This window comes from Anopheles marshallii, chromosome 2 (genome assembly GCF_943734725.1).
Source record: "Anopheles marshallii chromosome 2, idAnoMarsDA_429_01, whole genome shotgun sequence".
Lineage (NCBI taxonomy): Eukaryota > Metazoa > Arthropoda > Insecta > Diptera > Culicidae > Anopheles > Anopheles marshallii.
In genome coordinates, this window is record NC_071326.1 from 28,368,946 (window position 1) to 28,388,798 (window position 19,853).

Genomic DNA, 19,853 nt, shown 5'->3' on the forward strand with positions numbered 1-19,853 from the left:
TTTGGGGATCTAAAATGGCGAGAGGTCTGGGGGGATTTGCTTGCAGAGAGTTTCAGTTTTAAGAGTCCAAGGGCTTAATAGAGCGGTGGTGGTGTATCGGTGGCGGCACTGGTCTCCACACGACAGGATCGGTACAAAATCCCATTCGGACCAAACCCTCGTACACAGGACTATCGAGTAAATAAAACACAAGAAAGCCATACATGGCAGGCCCTAGACCTCTTGAGGTTGTTGTGCCGTTAAACAAGAAGAAGAAGAAGAAGAAGAAGAAGAAGAAGAAGAAGAAGAAGAAGGATAAGAAGGGCTTAAAAGTGTCTTGTTAAGTACGCTTGCTTTCAATGTTGTATGGTATTTCGCACTAGCGTACAGAATTCTTGTTGTGCTGCTAGAAGAACGATGTATACACATATTAATAAATGGCTACTCCTATCTTCCTGCGATCCTAATCGTTGTTGGAACTGCTAAACTGCAAGTGTAAATGCTCCATTAGAACTAAATAGATGACCAGTAATGAATCAGCTTTAATTCTCCGTAGTTAGTTAGCGAGCATACAGCGTAAACAGTAATGCTTCACGTTGGAGAATATTAATCGTGAGAATCTCGCCTTATCAAGAAGACCTCCAAAAATCTCATCGAGTAGATACGTTGATACCTTTCTTAAGTTGGCTGATTGTAAGTAAAACCACAAACTAGATAAATAAAAAAGGTCTCCGAACAATATAAGACTTTGATAACAAATACGTATTGAATAACACGTTATACACGCAACTGGACGGGATCATCTTTCATCATAATCGATGTCTTCATCATGGACTGAGTCATCAAACATCTTAAGCAGTTATGGTTATAAATCTACTATTGTAGCAGGACGATAACACGATAAGGTTGTACTGATAACAGAAACACTGTATTGTCTACTTAAAAGTCCTTCGAGAATTTAATCAACAATCTATTTCCCAACCGACAAATCGTTTCTTATCACAAATTTATACAGCGCACGCGACTCCGATTGCGATTATGTTTAGCAGAACAATATCCCTGCGGTTTGGCCTGGTCTAGGGTAGTAACAGCGGTTTATAATTCGGTGGTTCCCCACCAACGTTAGATAAGTCTCTTACTCAGTGCTTTAAGAAGAGAAGAAAAAAATCGACACTTATTATCGCACCTACGCTGTACTTGATAAGACAAGACTCGTTTGTTGGATTAATTGCAGGCTTAAGGAAGAACTATGCATCATCAAAACGATGAAGTGATTCATAATGTCCAGTGCATACAATGTAATAATTAAAGCAAACGATTCTACCTCTTAAAAATTCTAATGCAGTAGAACGATTCACCAGGAACTGATTAACCGGCGGGTGGATTATCCGTGCGTTAAAAAATGACAGCTAGTGGAATAGTTTTAGATATTCAACCGTTTAACCGGTCGTCTCGAGAGGAACTGGAATGTTTTCTATAAAGAGTTTATCTAGTTAAAGTGCCAGGAAAATGTTCCATATTGTTACTAAACAATAGCTTCTAATATAAAATACTTATGAATGCTTTTAACGTTGACCTGTCATCTTCATCTTCAATTATTACATGTACAAAGCTGAAGAGCCTGTTATCCGTGCAAACCGATTAACCGGTCAGCACCTGCTCGGATAGTCGACGTTCTACTGTACATACAATCATTTCAAACTTAATAAACTAGCTTAGGGTGTAAGAGCACGATCTTGAATCTTAATCCTCCGAAACGTCGTACCTGGCGTGCGAATTGACAATCAATTGCTTATGTGCAAGTGTGTACATGCACTAGCTGGGGCCATTTGACTTCCGATTTTCCCTCGGTAGTACGCTTTATGCGAGTAAAACAGGTTCCAATGGTCTTGTGGGAAATCGATTCAAGGACACGCTCTTTTTTGTGAATAAATTCTTCACTATCGCAAGGCAGCAGAAATGCTATGCTGCTAATCTATTGCACAACTAATTAGTTATAGCGACCCTTAGCGAATGCAACCGCAATGCTGCTCGGGAAATGATTCACGCGCCAATCGTGTATTGGGGACATAGTGATTGCTTATCTTATCGTTTTTTTCCTAATCAATTGATATGTGTAGCTGGGTTTGGAGGGACATATTAAAGCATTGAAAACGGACCGTGGGTACATCATTACTCGTTTGCAGGTCTGCAGTACCAAGCGTCAAGTGTTCGATTCTCCGGTAGTTTTCAAGTGCTGAAGGATTTATACAAGATGAAGCCAGTCGGATTCAGTAGCTTTGTGGCAGTGTGCACGTTCTTTGGTGCTCTTCTTTCGCTGACAAATAGTGGTAAGAGGAGATTATGGTAGTGACGTTCCATGTATCAGCTATTTACGAGTTCTACTCCTCTGCCAATACACAGTGTCCGCACTTCGATGCTACCAATGTGCCAGCGGAGACAGCTGGAGTGATTGTATGTCGAATTCTGTAACGGTGGAATGTAGCAGCGCCAGTCAGGTATCGGTACTGGGCCGGAGCGTCTTTCTACCGGCGGAGGCACGGCAAGTTGAACCGGCCTGTGTATCGGTGTACGCCAAGGGTACGGTAGGTGGCGTTACCGGATACGCTTACGTCCGGGATTGCCTGTTCAACGATAAGGCTTTGTGCAGCCTAATTCAGGATGTACTACCATCCCAAATCAGAATTGTTGATTGCGATCTCTGCACGACGGAGCTGTGTAACGGTGCGAGCAGCATCAGTGTGGCCCTTTCCAGTGTAGTGCTGTTGGCCGTCGCTGTTTTGTTATGGAAGTGAAATTAACATAGCTGAAGGAAAAAGAAAAGTCACTACACTGGGCTAGATAATTTATTATACCACCGATTTATGAAATGTAAATAGCAATAAATTAATTAACCATAAGGAAATGGATTCTAATTCAATATTTCTGTACTGTCCCTCCTATGGAATAGCGTTCCTACAAAGATCAGATTACCCATATGATTAAAGGATTTTCTTGTTTTGCGTACAACCACAAGCACTAATGCATTAGTGAGTTAAGCTGAAAGTTTGAAAAGGGAACCGTATCCCTCGATGTGCTCGGCAGCGATTACTCCAACCGTGGACGGATGTGCTTAGGCGTGATTACTTATCTTGTCGTAATCGATTTTTTCCCTATCTATTGCAATTGGGAACAAGGTGTGGAAGCTTTAGACTAACCGTTTGCAGGTCAGCAGTATGACGTATGGAATGTTTGATTCCTTCACAGCCTAAATCCGTTGTTTAATCCGCGTATCCCAGAGTCATTTTGACATAGCGAGTTGTTCCTCTTTTCCACGAGACTATTCTTAAAAGGCGTCTACAAGAGATCCTACGATTTTGCGCAAGATCAATGGCAAATATGTTTAGAATATTGTAGCTCTAGCTCCATCAATAATTGGGATTAATGCTCCACGGTTGATTCGAGTAGACAATCAGCTCGTAAATTTAATTGTCTTCTCTAATATAGCAGATCTTGCAGATATTGCAGGTCGACAATCCAATTTCAATAAATGTATGAGAAAACAGATAGCAAAAAAAAACTGCTACTTACAAAACGAAGACCACGTGCTCTAGTAGCTAAGAATTTCGAAACCAATTCTACCGCCCGCTATTGTTGCTGTTCTAATCAGTGAATACCATCGTTAAAGTAAAAACGTGTACAGCTCAGTACTCGAAAACCGATTAGATAAAGCCTTAGCCTTATCTTAAATAGTAGCTTAAAGTCAATATTGATCAAGTTAAACAGCCCATTGAATCGTGCCATTTGTTCTCACAACAAATCGTTGCAACATGCAATTGCGTTGAAGCAATAGCGAATGTGTTGACACTCACTCGAACCACACAATCAGTGCAGGAAATCTTAACGATTTCTTTGCCAAACAAACCCCACAACTAAGCGATTCGCCTTGTGTGTTGGACATTTGGAACAAGCCGTCCGCTGTTCTGTGCAAGTAACATTAACCTTAATTCTTACACATTTTTCTGCTTTAATGCTGAAATAAACGTTGCCATTTGGTTCACCTTGAAATGGAGGTCTTGGAAAATCGCAAACCAAACATTACCAACCGCTGTGTAAGGATTCATAAGAACCACTTGCTGGGGAATGAGTTAGGTTCGAGAATTGCTAGGCATTTCTGCAACCAAACCATAATGATCAATTTGCCTATTTCCATCAGCAGAGCCTCGCACAACAAATCCTTCGTGGTCATCCGGCGTCCATCGGCACTGTGTTTCGCCGGAAGTTCATGTTTCTTGCTTTGTTTTAACGTTGTGCTACAAATGGAACCTAATTTTGATTAATTCCACCGCTTTTTGTTTGTTTGCTGTCATTTTCCCATTCACCATGAGTGCCTTTTTTGGGGTCGTTTATGATTAGTGCCGTTGTATGCATGCAGCACACAAATGAGATACCACCTTGAGCGGCGGCTAATCTTCACCGTGACCTCAAGGTTTTTTTTTTGTCGTGCTATCGAATATCACCTTACCAGCAATAACGTTGTTACTAATCCCTGTGCTAATGGAGGAAACGGAAACAAGCGAATACGCTAGCATGATGGACTGGAACCAATTTCCGTCCCACAGTGCTACATCGCCGAAGGGAACGCATTGATGGAAGTGACGATTGTGCACAGCAATGTAACATTCGTGTCTGCTACCGGACACACACTCTCTGTCACGGACAGCTTTTGGCGAAGTCTGCCCGTATTGTTCGTGGCATAATTCATCAACGCGTGCTGCAAACTAGCACCGCACGGATACTTGTTTTCAGGTCGCAAGAAACGGGTCTCGTTATTGAGGATGAGTCATTAAATTTTTACGACCCGCTTTTTCACGTGACATCGGGTAAACGGGGACTCACCAACCGGGGAGTGAACGATTTGATGTTACTACGTGTGCACATCCACACGCGGAACGCATCGTTCGGTCGGTCAAGCAGTTTGCGTTCACTTAGCGTGGGAACTGTATGAATGTTTTAACTCTGCAGATTAGGTGTAAATCATTAGCAAACGGTCAGTGGTAAAGGAACGCCGGACCGGACGCCGGTTGGGATTGGTGAATCATCCTTACGGGTGTTGTGCTGGACAACCACGGACGCACCCCTTACAGTTTGAAAATCATGCCGATGGTTCGTGACGATTGTTTCACACACGCTCCATGCGGGGAAGAAGGATGTTTTGCAACCACACTCGAAACTTCGTCGTCACGAATGATTTCATTAGCGCACGCGTCACACGAAGAAAGTTCCATTAGGTGCGATTAATTTTTCGTCACGGTTTCATTTTCATTCCTTCTAATTGATGGCGAGAAATAGCAAAAGATTAAGCTGTAACGAATCCCACTTTAGCAAGCTCATTACTGCTTTTGGAGGCAGAAATCTTCCCAGAGCGCACCCGGAAGAAACGCACCATTCCTTCCGACATCAATCATGACGATAAACTGTCGCAAGCGACATGTTTATCTATCGATCCACGGGGAAACACACGTTGGGCCAACAGGTTGGTTGCGTGGTGTGCCAGCACTCAAAACCCCCGAGGGGAAGCCATACTGTGTGCAAGTGCACGATTATGGACCACGGTCCGGCTGATGGTACTCGCTTTACCCCAGACCTTGACACTACAATCAAACCGCCAGCTTGACGTGTCATTTCACAGCCATGGGTGCAGTATCAGGTTGTAGTGGTGATGACCCCATCCGAGTTCAGAGTCGTGTTGCGATCGTACCGTGACTAAAACGCACACTGGAAATGTGAGTACTGCCGGGTTGGATTGGGAATGACGGTATTGAAAAGTGAATCGATTTCTTATCCATTTTCATTTCACTCCCCAACCACCTCGCGGTTGGTCACTTTGCTAGCGCACCGACACGGACCCGAACTCAGTGGGTGAGTTTTCCGAGTGACCTACTTTTTAGAACAGCCGTGAATGGTACAAAATGGTTGACTACGGCGGTGGTGAATCGATGTATCGAAATTGTCAGCATTAATGTAGCAAAAGGGCAAAAGGGTTTGTGGGGGGATAGCAGTGCCCGTGCTGGGAACTGGAAATGTGCTATCAGAATGTTTGATTAGCTATCCGGAAACCGGTGAAAGTGTTTCCAATTATTCCCCCAACGGCCACCATTTCGGAACGGTGCATACTAATTACTATTGCTGTCTTTCCACTTACTCAAAAAAAAATGCTGTGAAACAGAAACCTAGCTACCATGTAAATGTAGTATTATTAGGTTAGTGATTTGTTTTATCTCTACTATGCGGGTACTTTGCCATAACGGCGATAAAAGTACTGCACCCGGTGCTATAAACGCATGGTGCTATGTACGACGTGGAACTGTCAAACGATAAGACATACGGTGTGCACTTAAAATTAGGTTAAGTGCTCGCAAACATGTTGCCAAAATAGCTAAATACACTGAAGATAACGCCTGCACTTGCTATCATGCAGTGTGTTCCTATCTCGTACACAGACAAAGGCAACTCTGCGGGTACTCTGTAGTACGTACGGGAGTATTTTTTTTTTTGCTTAAGTAGTGCCGAAGGAAGGTCTCACGGTTATGTCACTGACAGAAATGGAGGTCTCTGTAGCGTGCGGTATATAAACGGTTCATAACTTACAAGGGTAGAAGTTGATTGTACTCGAGAATACGCCGTACACACACCGGCTGTTTACTATGTACTACATCCGAAAGCAAAGGCAGCGTTTGGTGTTTGTGCCCATGTTAATTATCAATGCGCAATGAAGATAATCCCGAAAAGGTTGGTTGGCATGTATGGCAACCAAGCCCATGCCGTTTGGAATCGATTCGCGTCCACGTGCACACGTTAATTCCGATTCCACGTGGTCTCTATACACCTGCTATTAAATGCCGCTTAATCTGAGCCCGAATTCGGTGGTGTAAGTGAAGCGCTATCATAGCTAATTGAAATTTATCAGCCAGTATTGTGGTGGTGCCCATATTTCTAGCTGTTTCTTCTTCGTCCAGAAGACGTGCGGCTCAGGACACGATTGCGGTTAAGATTGTGCCTCGGTAATGCGGTAACCGAACTACCGCGCTCGACGATCGAGGCTCGTACGGACTGGGGCATAAAATATTTAATGAAATTCAGTTGTATATTAAACAGGGCCCATCGTACCGCTGTCGAACGTTCCTCAGGGTTCACGTTTGCAAGGTCAGCGGTAAGATTAGCGCATGTAGAATAGTAGTAAATTTGGCGGGCGTACTATTGCACGTAAGTGTAATTCAAGACGAGCAACAAAAAAAAAACAGGAAAATTCTATCGCTTTCTGGAGCGAAAGACATGCAATGTACGACAATGTCCAATGTCTTAGTTTCATGGACATTTGTGGTTATTGTCAATTTTCAAAGAAATAAATCTTTAGAACCTGAACTGAGAGCTCGCAATGTAAGGCTCTGTAGGCATTGCCTGGTAGTTCTAGTTGGTTCAGGTTTCAGGATCGGGTAACATGCTACATGTAAGTATTCGCTAATTGTGGGAAAAAGAAACCTGGTTCTGCACTCCAGCCCGATCCCAACCCTGCAAGATCTCCCCTCCCGCCCATCTCGACTACGTTACCGTGTGCGAGGCCACATAAACAGTGAGAGAAAATTTGCATCCGTATGAATAAAGAAACAAACCGTGGTACAACCACTACATCCTGGCCCATGGCTGGAAAGGACAATTTCCGTTCGGGGCGAAACCTTCGGTACGCTTGCTGGACGGTAAGCGTACTTTAGGCGAACACTAATAAGAACCAGGAGGATGGGGCGGTGGTCAATGGAGGTCGTTTAGCTTTCTGATGACAATTGATTTTTCTACGTGTGGGTGGCTATGTGTGTGTGTGTGTGTTCTCGGTTCCGTTTCTTGTACTTTACCTTTACCGGTACACCTTCCGGTTCGAGCGGGTGAGCGGGAATTCATGGTTGGCCCGGTACGAGAATCCGGAAGGTTGACCGCAGTGCAATGAAGCGAAAGAGAAATCGATTTGCTAACCCCATCCGGTCGCAAAGTCATACCCATTCTTTCGACAGCCTTTGGGCTACAGAGAGTGAGAGAGGTTGTGTGGTACTGGGCCGGCGGTTGTTCTATGGCTGAGCTTGTGACGGCACTGGCCGAAAGAGCCGAAAGGCGATCGAACCGGCACGGTTTACAGCGTTAGTTCGCCAATTTATGAGCGAACGTGCGTTACGGTCCATCGGGGATAGCAATTGACCGGATTTGGGCAGGTGAATGGAGGTATTTCTCTATATGGCATTGCGGCGTTACGACGCTACCCTCCAGCGCATCGCAGAGGACCTTTCGCATGGATGTGGCTTTTTCTACATTAGTTTTCCACCAAGATGACTTACGTCGTTTCCTTCTTTCTCCGGCTCAAAACGAGCGATGATCGCACAACGATGACTTACGATCCGTAGACTTTAGCCATTATCTCCGCAGGCAAAAAAGAAACAGTTCAACTTTAGTGCACATTACGTGTTTTGTGTGCTGAATGTCTATGACATCATTGCTGCAAATATTTAAGCGGAGCAAACAAGTGCATTCGTATTTGACATGCTTCATAAATATGGTAGGTGGCTTTATCTTATTGTTTTTAACGAGTTTTCTTGCTTGCTAGTAAGTACTGTAACAACACCGGCAAGTCTGATTCATTCGAACAATGGCATTCTTTTTTAAATGGTTAAGAATGCATCTTTGAACTGACTGAATGAATCTCTGTTCCACAGACTCATGAATCCTCATAGATTAATGAATCTTCATTGACTTATGAATCGCTGCGGAAACATGATGATAACGTTTATTTTTATTCTGTTTGGTTCATAAATAAGATTCTTTTTTATGCAGATGAAATAAGTATAATTTATAAGAATTCCTTCAAAATGCAAAAAAAAAATCCAATATTAGTTACATAACATATTTTAAATATACCAAAAATTCTTTTTTCAGATGCAAAAAGTAAAAGATCTCCTAAAATTTGGTGTCCGGAGAGATTCGTGTATTTTGAGGATTTATGAGGATCTTGAGCATTTATGATTATGCTTATTGGAATGACTCCTCTATGAAGATTCGTAGGTTTCTCTTTAAATGATTCATATGAAGATTCTCTTCTCAAATGTTTCATTAAGCACACTAAGCTAATTGGTAATGTATTGTCAGTATGGCAATAAGCATGTATGACTGATGATAGCAAGGTGGTTGATGATATTTTATCTCCGCGCCGAGAAAGGAAAAGTATCATGACACTGGTCTGGGTTAGTGCTCGGTAGTAAGTTGAGGATTCGAATCCGGATTGATGCGGAGTCAACACCAGATTCAACTCCGGATTTTTTGTTGGAGTTGAATATGATTTTTTGACGTCGGAGTGGATTCGTGAAACCACTCCGGAGTACACATCACTGGTTTGGATGAGTAGACAACTTGCTATTTCAATTGTTGTACTGATGTACTTGTAACTATTTTTGACTAAGTAATGATCTAACAAACAACTGTATAATAGCAACAATTGAGCGTCTCTAACTATTGCGGTAAAGTTACAACCCTATCGTGATCTTGATTGACGAATCGATGTACTGTGCTCGATAGGCGCTAATGAAGTAAGCAATTTTGTTTATGCATATCGCCCCCGTCTGCTGATCGATCTACCGTGATCACCAGCTCGTACGACAGGTTTACGGATACACGGACATTGCAGCATCGTACGCAGGGTACGCCCAGAGATAGCTGGGAAAAATTATAGGTACCAGACTAATTGTTGCAACAGACAAGCTTACACACCATCATAAACTGCTAATTGCCGTAGGTACACCCTTTCAAGGTCGAGATCGTTGGCGGGTGTCGGTGGTAGATTTGTCGGTCCATCCAAAACAGCTGCTTCGATTCTTGCTCGTGTTCAACAGAGCCTCGCGCAGATACTAAGCTCAAGGGTACGACGAATTAAAAATTATGCACATAAAACCCCTGCCACTGTGTCCTTCGGACTATAAATGATCTGTTTCTATTTTTTTCCTATGCATCTCCATCGCGGATGGAAGCTGTTACGAAGATTTGGTTTCCCATTCCAATTCGAAGAGACGCAATTCAAGCAGGCCATGGATTTCGGTGGTGGTAATGCCCTGATGCGCTGTGAACATAACAGCTCCCTTCTAGAGATCGGGTCGCCGATCGTTAGTATTCGACACGGCAGAGTTTACGGGCCCTCGAACAGGTCGATTCTTGCAAACGGGTCGCTTTTAATTCGCCTTTGGAGGCAGCCAAACATATTGGAAAGGCCACCCCATTCGGAACGGCGCGTCACAAACACCGTCGGTGTACCAGTGTGGCTAATGTTGAATAATTACTACACTAACACGTGCTCCTCGGTTCACTCCGATTTCTATGGTTTCGCCTTTTGGTGCATCCGGTGGGTGGGGGGGGGGGGGGGGGGGGGGGGACCGCACGGTGTTGCGCTGCCCCTTTCCTCTCGGTGACACGGAGACCGTCGTCATCATCAGTCTGCCTGTCTGCCCACCGGCTTCATATTTCTTGTCTTGCGATCTTTACATAACCATTTCCCCGCGTGGAATGGGTCGAGTCTTCGCGGTACAGCGTTGGTAAGCCTCACGTCGCGACAGACACACGGACAGACAGCAGGAAGGGGCAACGCTGGGCTTAGGTCGAGTGTTGCACATTGACATACCAAACCCCATCTCCACACGGCAACAAGCGGCCCCAGGTTAGACCTCGATGAGGTCAGACCGATAGAGAACGGTATGTGTGCGGCAGACTGGTGATGACCGCCGATGACTTAACCTTCGGCATTCGGACGGTTCCCGCGTATTGACCGCGCAATGAAGTCGGATCTCATGTGCCAAGGTTTCTTGGTTATTAAGTAGCGGCACATTCTCACCGAGATCAGTGCAAATGGGGATATGCTCTCGCACGGTAGTCGGGCACTGGAATTCCACAACCACCTGACCATTCGAAGCGGCGCAACAAGTTGTTCGCAACCTCCATACACACAGCCAGGCGCTAGAAAACCGGTGTCTATGTTCATTCGTTTATTTTTCCCAAGGCCGTGAAGTGCGCTATGCTCAGATGCAAAATTACAAGCTACATCACACGCGCTCGTTCGGTGAATGCCTACCGCGGCACAATTGTGAACCGAATGTAAAAGAACCACCGTGAAAGGGGAATGTTCAAATCCAGTTTATTCGAGCGGGCCGATGCTGGACCTGTGGATGAGGATTGAAGTGGGCAGAACAAGTCGACAGACATTCTAAGCAATAGCACACGAAAAAGACGCGGCGGGACCAGGGGACTCGGTGATGCATTTATAAACAAATGCGAACTGATATTAGCTTCCCTTTGCTAGAAATAAACTCGTGCGAGATGTTGTGCAGCCGCTCCCGTACAAGGAAACCGCTTGGTAAAAGGGGCCAACGTTTGCGGGCCCGCACACTGCTGGAAGACCGGCTAGCCAGATCCAGCTGCGGACCTAATCACATACTCTTACCGCAACTGGGTCGTGTTACACGGCTCAGCTAGCTAACTGCACCGATTGAGGGATGAACATAATTTGCCCCAATTCGGGTGCTGCCCAAAAAAAAACCCCCCCATACTAACCTTTTATTCCGGTTCCGGCCGGTTCATTCGCTTTCGATCGCACCGTTAACGCACGTTGTCGCGTGCGGAACTCCATGTACGATATTGGTTCGATTTTTTGTTTGTTTGCTTCCCAACACTCAATCGGTGACGAACCGGGACCGGTGGGTGGGGATGGGATTTTTCTTTCCCCACACGACGCACCGGACTGGTCTGGCTGTAACGGAACGCTGCGAGGAAATGGAAATCATTTCACCAACAAATCACCAACACTAATGGATGTGCTGTCGACTGTTGGCCACACCGGCCGACCGCACCGATCCATCCTCCTGACACGGACACGTAATCGACATACACACACACACACACACACACCCTTTGCGAGGGAGCAAAAGAAGGCCGCACAAAATAAAATCACTTCACTTTCCGATGACAGTGCAATAATTGCAGCAAACCCACGGTTTTATTCGCTTCTTGTGTTGGAATGGTGGCGCGTTGGAATTTCCACTATTCCACATGTACACGACGCTTCAGTAGGCCAAGGAGCGCGGGCCCTGGACTATTTTAGTAGGATGTGTTTCTTTTCTTGCTTGTTTGCCTTTAAATTTATTGCACTCGAATGCACTTTGCTGTGTCACATAACGTCACACAGGCGAACCGAAATAAAACTAAAAGAAAAGATGTGCTGAATATTTTGTGGTTCGGAACGATACCCGGGATGAATTCACAACATTTAATTCATAACTATGTTCTTCCCCGACTCCTGGGGGCGGGTGGCTTTGTATTTGACGAAGCAGCAAATAATAAAAACAGAAACGCGACGAAATGGTACGGTTCCGCGCGTGTGGCAATACAGTTTTCAAATCGCACCACCGAAGGACGAAGCGTGCGTTCCGCGACCGCGAACCGGTATGAATGAATGGCCGAAATCAAACCCACCAGTGGGCTACAGCGTGCCCGACCCCGACCGGAGAAACGTTTGGTCTGGAGCTGGCAAGCAAAACAAAATGCGACCATGCGGGCCACACGACGCCCGCGAAAGGGAAAACAAATGTGTAACCAGCCCCACGTGGAAGGGTGGCTGGCTCTCCAACAGCGAACGAAACCGGGGGTTGTGCGCGCGCACTAACACACACATACACACACACACGTACGCGTCAGTTCGCTCGATTCGTTCAGTGACAGGCGACCGCGAAGGAGCGTGGCCACGTGCCCGGGCGGTGTACAGCAGCGAACTGGACAGGGCAAACGCGACCACGAGCCGTCGTACTGCCGCACGTACGGCACACAATAAGCGCCGTACCAACACAGTGGCATAGCGCGCGTCCCATTCTACCGTAAGCGGGGTGCTTTTCGTGGTGGGCCAAACGTCGTCACCACCAACACCACCATTGACCGCACACAGCCACACGGACCGCATCTATCGCAACACGCACTACTTCTCTCTTCGGTCGGAAATGTCAGGACGGGGATGATGGGAGCGTACCAGCACAACACAGCACACAGATACACGGCACATCGACCCTGGTACGAACGGGGGTTGATCGCGAGCGCGTTGGAAAAACCCGCGCGACGAGGATCGCTTCACAATAGAGCGCGAGATATTTGGTGCGTATAGGAGAAGATGTCTATCAACGAGAAGACGTATCATGCGTTCACTCTCCTATTTTCTCTCTCTCTCTTCTCTCCATCGAGTGTACATTCCGGGCAGAAAAAAAACCGTACCAGGTACGAGCACTGGAGGAGTCTTTATGTGGGGCAGAAGCAAAAAAAAAAAACCCCCAACAGATGATCTTCACCCTTGCAATGCGCTCTCTTACCATGGTGCGCGTTAACCGAAGCGCTTAGTGCTCTGTGTCCACCCTTCCCGTGTGGGGTGGTACGCACGTAGCATGCATGCCAGTTCCGCAAACACCGATGACTAACAGTGACACAGCTCGAATGCTCTGGAACTTGCGTTTGGGTCCGGACGTGGTAGGGGGGAGGGGGGGGGGGGGCTGTTTGAACCACGTAGTGTGTACTTTAAGGGAAAGGTTGCCCATAAAGACGCATTTCGGTAAATGTCTTCCAAGTTTTGCGCCCAGATAGTGGACCTAGGCCTCACCATCTCCTACCTCCTTCCCACCGCAATGTGATCTTCACCGGGACATTGTCGAACTTTCGTGGCAAATGACGCATTACCACCATTTTGCGGCTTGCTTCATTAGCGTGTTTCGGTGGGATAAAAAATGAGCGATTTGGTGTCGCTATGTCAACCGCAGCCGTAGCCGTACGGGGTGCGTTAGTGGATGTTTTCCATTAGCTGCACTTAGGTTTATTTTTTATTTGGCACATCCATTGTTAGCCACGCAATTAGAGTGACTTTGTGTGGGCTTTAAAATGTACCACCGGATCTTCCAGATGATCTTTGCGTAGAAGAAACATGCGTGGAATGTAAACACCTGCAGTCAAAGGTACTCAGATATGTGTAAGTATCGAATCAACCTAATCGAAAACAAGCTGTAACTCCTTGTGGATGTACTCAGAAGATATCGAAGTATGTAACAGCAATGCGAACATGACAAACCTTCGACATCCAGTCAAAATAGCCAGATGTACGAACGGATTTTTCTCCGGAGGTAGTCAGCAAATGGTGTCTGTTCAAGTTTTTTTTTTATTATATATCGTGTACTTTTCTAGGATGCCAATCAATGTACATTCTTAACATTACTATATGACACCATCGAAATGGAGATTGGCTTCTTTGTGCACACACACATATCTCACAGTGTCGGTACAGGTGTCGAAAGGTGTTTCAAAAATTCGGGGACAGAGTAAACACATTGCGAAGACGGCAGACTGGTGCTGGTGGCCTTGTTAAATTCTAGAAGTTAGTGAATTTTTTCCTGTTGGTTCCAGCATTTTAGCTTAACTGGAGCATGGCATTTGGATGCTGTAATTATTTTCGTTATTCTGCGCCCAGATGTTCGCTTGTCTGGAAGAATATGCATAAATAAATTCACCGGATGCGGTATGTACTGGATATCGGCGAAAAGTTGCACCAAAAAGGCCATAACAGACTTTCTGGTAGGTACTGGATTTGTTGCTGATATGATCTCCCCGATGGAGAACGTCGGACGGATGATTAATGGTTCGGGGGTCGAACAGCCTTGACTCGATGGTTGTTCGGTTCCGTTTCTCCTGGTGGAATACTCTAACGTGTATGACGACAAAATTAACTTCTCGCGATGGTAGAAAAGCGTCATAAAACATCACACGGGTCGGCATATGGGATGGTAATGGTTTGCCACATTGATTTTCTTTTGACTGGTCGTTCAATATTCTCGCATTATTTATCGATAATTCGGTAGTTATAGTTGGTAGTTGGCTTAAAAAGAATGTCTACGACTCGTCACTTCTCGTTTAATGGTTTAGTAGACAAATTTGTGTGTCGTTTATTGTGAATGCAACGATGGCACTTCGCTAGTGTTGGGTTGGGAGTCTAATTCAAATTCACGAATCGGAATGAATAAATCTAAATCTCTATACCAAAGACTCATGAATCCTGATAGACTTAAAAATCTCACCGAAAAAAAAGACTGCACTTCACATATACGGAATTTTGTTTGAATGTTTTGTTTTCTAAAAAAAAAAGCAATGTGAATGTATGAACAATTTAATAAGTTTAAACGTTTAATTTCATGTTTAACGTTTAATGAAACAATTTCCAATGTATGACAACATTCATATTTCAACATATTCATACTGCACGGGAGCTCACCATTACCGGTAAGGGACCTTGCCAGACAAAAGCGGCAGTGGGAAAAAAGGGTATCAATCAAAGTAGAACTCCTGGCATACACTTCACCCTCCCGCTAACATACAATTTCAAGCACTTGCATAAATGCTACGGTCATGCCTGCACCACACTGAAAATTATTATTTCCACCAACACACGCAACCACAAATAATCCATCCTTCGATCCGCTGCCAGAGCGTGCGAACGTGAAAAATCAATAAATCATTAATTATAAACAAACAGAATCAGTGCGCCATTTCGGTGTGTATTGATTGTGTGACGGCATACTTTTTCGCTCCTGTTCGGAGCACACATGGCGGGACATGCTTCCGTCGTGCCGGTTTGGGAAGCGTTACTTGCGCGATCAATTGCGTACAACCTTTTGCCATCGGTTGTCTGTCGAGGTTCTCCACTGGTAAAGGTCATGTTCGGACCTTTCACGGAACGGTTCCAAAATCTATCCAGCAATCAATCGCGGGTGAGGTTTGGCATGCTAAAAAATTTAAATGTTACGTTTTTCGTTAAGATTTCCATTAGGCTCCACCACGGGTAACGTCATCGATGTCGTGTCGGGTGCTGTTCGTGGCGGTTGATGCGAAATTTCTAGACACCGTTCCGGTACCCTCGTGATCGGAGTGTTTTCCATCAGCAGCCGAATGTTTTCCGTAGCCGGTGCTTGGCCACTCGCTTGATGGTATTTCATTACGGCAAAGGAAACGGCACGAAACGCCAACTGGTACGTGGTTTTGAGTCTGTGTAAAAAGGAAGTGATCGGAAATGAAATGAATAGGCCCTGGACATTTGATTGAACTGAGTGAGTCCTTACTGCTCGTTTGGATCGCTAGGGTCGATCGAGGTCACGTCCAACGTGTCACTGCTTGTACCGTTTCGAGAATGGTTGCGAGTTCCGCGGTGTACCTTTACCGTAAGGTACCGGTAGTGCTGGGTAGGTAGAAACTGTTCAATTCCGGTAAACTTCGTTGTAACAAAGGTGATGGGAGCATTAGGGCCACGTTTGAGCAAATGTTCTATCGAGCCAATCAGCAGAGACTTCCCCTCGAGATAGTTTGTGCCCTTGCCAAACTCATCAATAAGAATCAACGATTTGGCGGTGGCATTTTGCAGCAAACTCGACATCTGATACAGTTCCGACATGAAGGAAGATCGGCCGCTAAATATCGATTCGGGATGATCGAGCCGTGTGTAGATCGAATCGAGGATGGGAATTTTGGCGTATGCAGCCGGTACAAACGAACCCACATGTGCCAGATAACAGATGATGGCCAACTCTTTTAGATATGTTGTTTTCCCGACGGATGCATCAGCGGCAATCACGTTTACCAGGTGCCTGTTTGCCTCACCTGCGTTCGTGTCGTTCGATCGGTACGATCTTCGGTGTTCTAGCACAACATGCCGTCCAGCATGAATTTGCAATACCTTTTCGTCGCAAATAATTGGACGCACATAGCGATGCATCTTTGCCACGGTTGCAAATGAAAGCAAAGCATCCAGTTTTCCTGCCAGCTTAAATATACCCATCACTTCCGGGAACTTTGTGCCCACAAAGGTCGTTAGACGCATCTGTACCGCAAGTTCGTGCTCAATCATGGTTGCGACCATTTGGCCGAACTCGTCGTTCAACTCTTTGCATAAATTAATCTGAAAGTATGCTGTATTCTCAGCCTGAAATACTAAGTCGAACGAAGAGTTATTGAAGATTCCCGACCGTTGCAGCTGTTCATCTATCTGGGTACTGATCACGAAACCGAACGATGGTAGATACGTAACACAGATGTTCGCCATGTCTAGTTGCATAGTTTCCAGCCCTAGTCGGGACGATTCCATCACGACTTGTCGCAATTCGTCGTACTGTTCGCGCAATCGATCAACGGCAGGATCTAGCCCGGCACGAATAGCCACCTTGTTTTCCTCTTCTCCTTTTTCCAGATCCAAACACTTATCGATCGTATATAGTACGTGTTTGAGCGCGTTACTCGGATTGCGCATGTACTGCCCAAGCTGCTGTACTACTGTTCCTGTAGTATTTGCATCCTCGAGGGTTAAGGCACAAAGTTTGCAGAGCGAGTACATATAGTAAAGATTTTTCTTCAACATCTTCCAATCGGTATTTCGTGCGGTTCCTCGTAATATCTTTCGGTACAATAGCCCCACATTGGACAGATGTTTCAAACACTGATCGAACTGGTTCGCGTAGCGAACATTTGCCAACAACCACTGTACAGTATTGAGGCGGTGCTCTAGCTCCGTCCGGTCTCGTACCGGTTGCGTCATTAGGCGGCTAAGCCATTCTTCCCCATTTTTCGAGGAGCATTTGTTGAACAAGCTGAACACGGAGAGTCCCCGCGAGTCGGTACCACACTTGAATCCGGACGGATGACGGCTAGTATCAAATATCTGCAACGCTTCATACGTTAATCCGTCGATGATGAGTTGCGTGCTAGGCGTGATGACGTTGATCTTCGTCACTAGTTGCTCCGGTGACACGGAATCGCCTACGGTATCTAAAAGCAGCAGCAAACTGCCAACACTGCACACGAGCAGCTCTTGCTCAAATGGTAGTATACTCTCGAGAAAGGTTCGGCACTCGTTCTCATCCGATTCCGGTGGCATGCCGGGAAGTTTGAGTGCTAGCAAACGATTTTTGGCAGCCGATTGTGTATGGGTGGAATACTCAACAGTCTTCACGTTTGTGGATTGAGTAGCCATGGTTCTGTTCCCGGTGGTGGAATCCGAAGCATCCGCTTGGTTCGGAAGGTCTATAGGAAGGCGCAACACCTCACGACAATCTTCCACAAAACAGCTGGGACCAGATAGAACGTAGAACAAAGGATGATAGCGACGGACAAGCTCTCTAAGCAGCACGTACTGGGGCCGTGGTTCGATCGCTTGCTGTATTGCGTACAGTTCGAGTTGATCGATATCGTAGTAAGCAGCAGCGAGTGCCCCCGCATTCCAGCACAGGGAGATAATCTTTCCTGCCTGAGGAGCCGAAGAAGCACTTGTAGGATCTTCCGACTGCATAGCTACAAGCAAAATCGTTAAAAAAAAGGTACGAAACAACACAATCTGGCTGGACTTACTCGTACGATTTTCACAACGAATTACACACCTTGCGAAACGTTCACGATTTTTTATGCCTCGTTTTTCACTGTGACAGCAAGCTTCGGTCATTAACAAATTTCGCGGAAAAACACGTCGTTGGTTGCTAGATCAATTTCGGAAAGGAAAGGATTTGACATTTAACGAGTCGCCGGTACGTACAGATCGCACTCTATTTTTAGCCTCCCCGTGATGAAGTAGAATCAGCGTTGGGATGCGTGAAAAGATCAAAACATGATCACCAAACGAGATTTATACAAATTTATGCACAAATAATTAGCTTCTAGCGCTTGTTGTACGGCATCTCTACTCAAGAATAGTTGCGTTTACACTTACGGGACTGAACCTTGGACATTTGGATGGTGCAGGAGTGAAATTCACTAGATATGATTCCCTTACGCCTAAAAGTGTGTGCTTGCGTTGTGCGTATTGTCTGATCGATGTGCAAGCGTAGCGGTTCAATGACATTTTTACACAACTGGTGTACTAAGCATCCTCTTCTATAAGGACAACATTCCCGTTGTTGTCGGCACAGCCCGTTAAAATGACTACGCCACTGACACTGACTTTTGCTGACAAAGTGATTACATTCGTGGAATGATTTTGGGAGCTGTTTGTATGACGCTGAAACTACACAAAGCAGGTTAGCAAGAAGCAGGTGGTTTGTTTACAAGCTGCTGCACGTTGAATAGAACAGATGAGACAGAGAGAGAGAGAGAGAGCGTACGCGAGAGAGTAAAATCGGAACGCGGGAGACCATTTCAAAGCTGAAGGCGCGTTTAAACGATCCCAAAGACGCAAATTTATTCCATTCAAAAATAAAATATTCTGAACCTAGAATATCGCGGATAGCTCGGATGGACGGATTTCGATTGAGAAAAATTGTACATCATTTCTCTAATAAGCTAGAACCACGTGGCACACTCCATTTGCTGTGAGCGACTGATAATCGGCATGTGCAACCGACGGGCATGTGCAGCGATCGAAACAATAAACATAATGCACACTTTCGATTGCAGCGTAAATAGTCACGTTTCGTTTGATGTTTCCAGCACGCCGGTCTGTTCTTGTTGCGTTCTAGACTCCACCTTCAGTGGCGTTTGAAGCGACTTATCTTGCAACATTACATTCCACATGCAGAGCTCGATCGTTTATAATGCGTCTCGGTTTCTTGGTAGTCGATTCATACCGTATCGACCAACATGGCGAGTGGATGCGCAGTCTGGATAGTGTTGCTGGTTGGTGCTGTTGCTATTAGTACAGCTAGCAGTGACATTGGTACCCCGTGCAAGGTGCTATGCGATAATGGAGCAGAAATGAGTAAGTAGCGAAAGCCGTGTATTCAATGTAGGAACCAACCAAACTGAAATCATATTTGATTTTG

The 19,853-nt window shown here is 45.5% G+C and overlaps 2 protein-coding genes across 2 annotated transcripts; one reads left to right on the forward strand and one right to left on the reverse strand.

Annotated features, from left to right (window-relative positions):
• The first annotated feature begins 2,233 nt into the window (after positions 1-2,233).
• On the forward strand, positions 2,234-2,774 carry LOC128709111 (uncharacterized). The gene is made up of 2 exons (XM_053804094.1): positions 2,234-2,309; positions 2,383-2,774. The coding sequence occupies exons 1-2, from the start codon at positions 2,234-2,236 to the stop codon at positions 2,772-2,774; spliced, it is 468 nt and encodes a 155-aa protein (XP_053660069.1).
• Positions 2,775-15,851: 13,077 nt separating this feature from the next.
• On the reverse strand, positions 15,852-18,391 carry LOC128709082 (mutS protein homolog 5-like). The gene is made up of 2 exons (XM_053804066.1): positions 16,176-18,391; positions 15,852-16,101 (listed from the first exon to the last, which is right to left on the reverse strand). Exons 1-2 carry the CDS (start codon positions 18,389-18,391, stop codon positions 15,852-15,854), a joined length of 2,466 nt encoding a protein of 821 aa, XP_053660041.1.
• Positions 18,392-19,853: the final 1,462 nt, after the last annotated feature.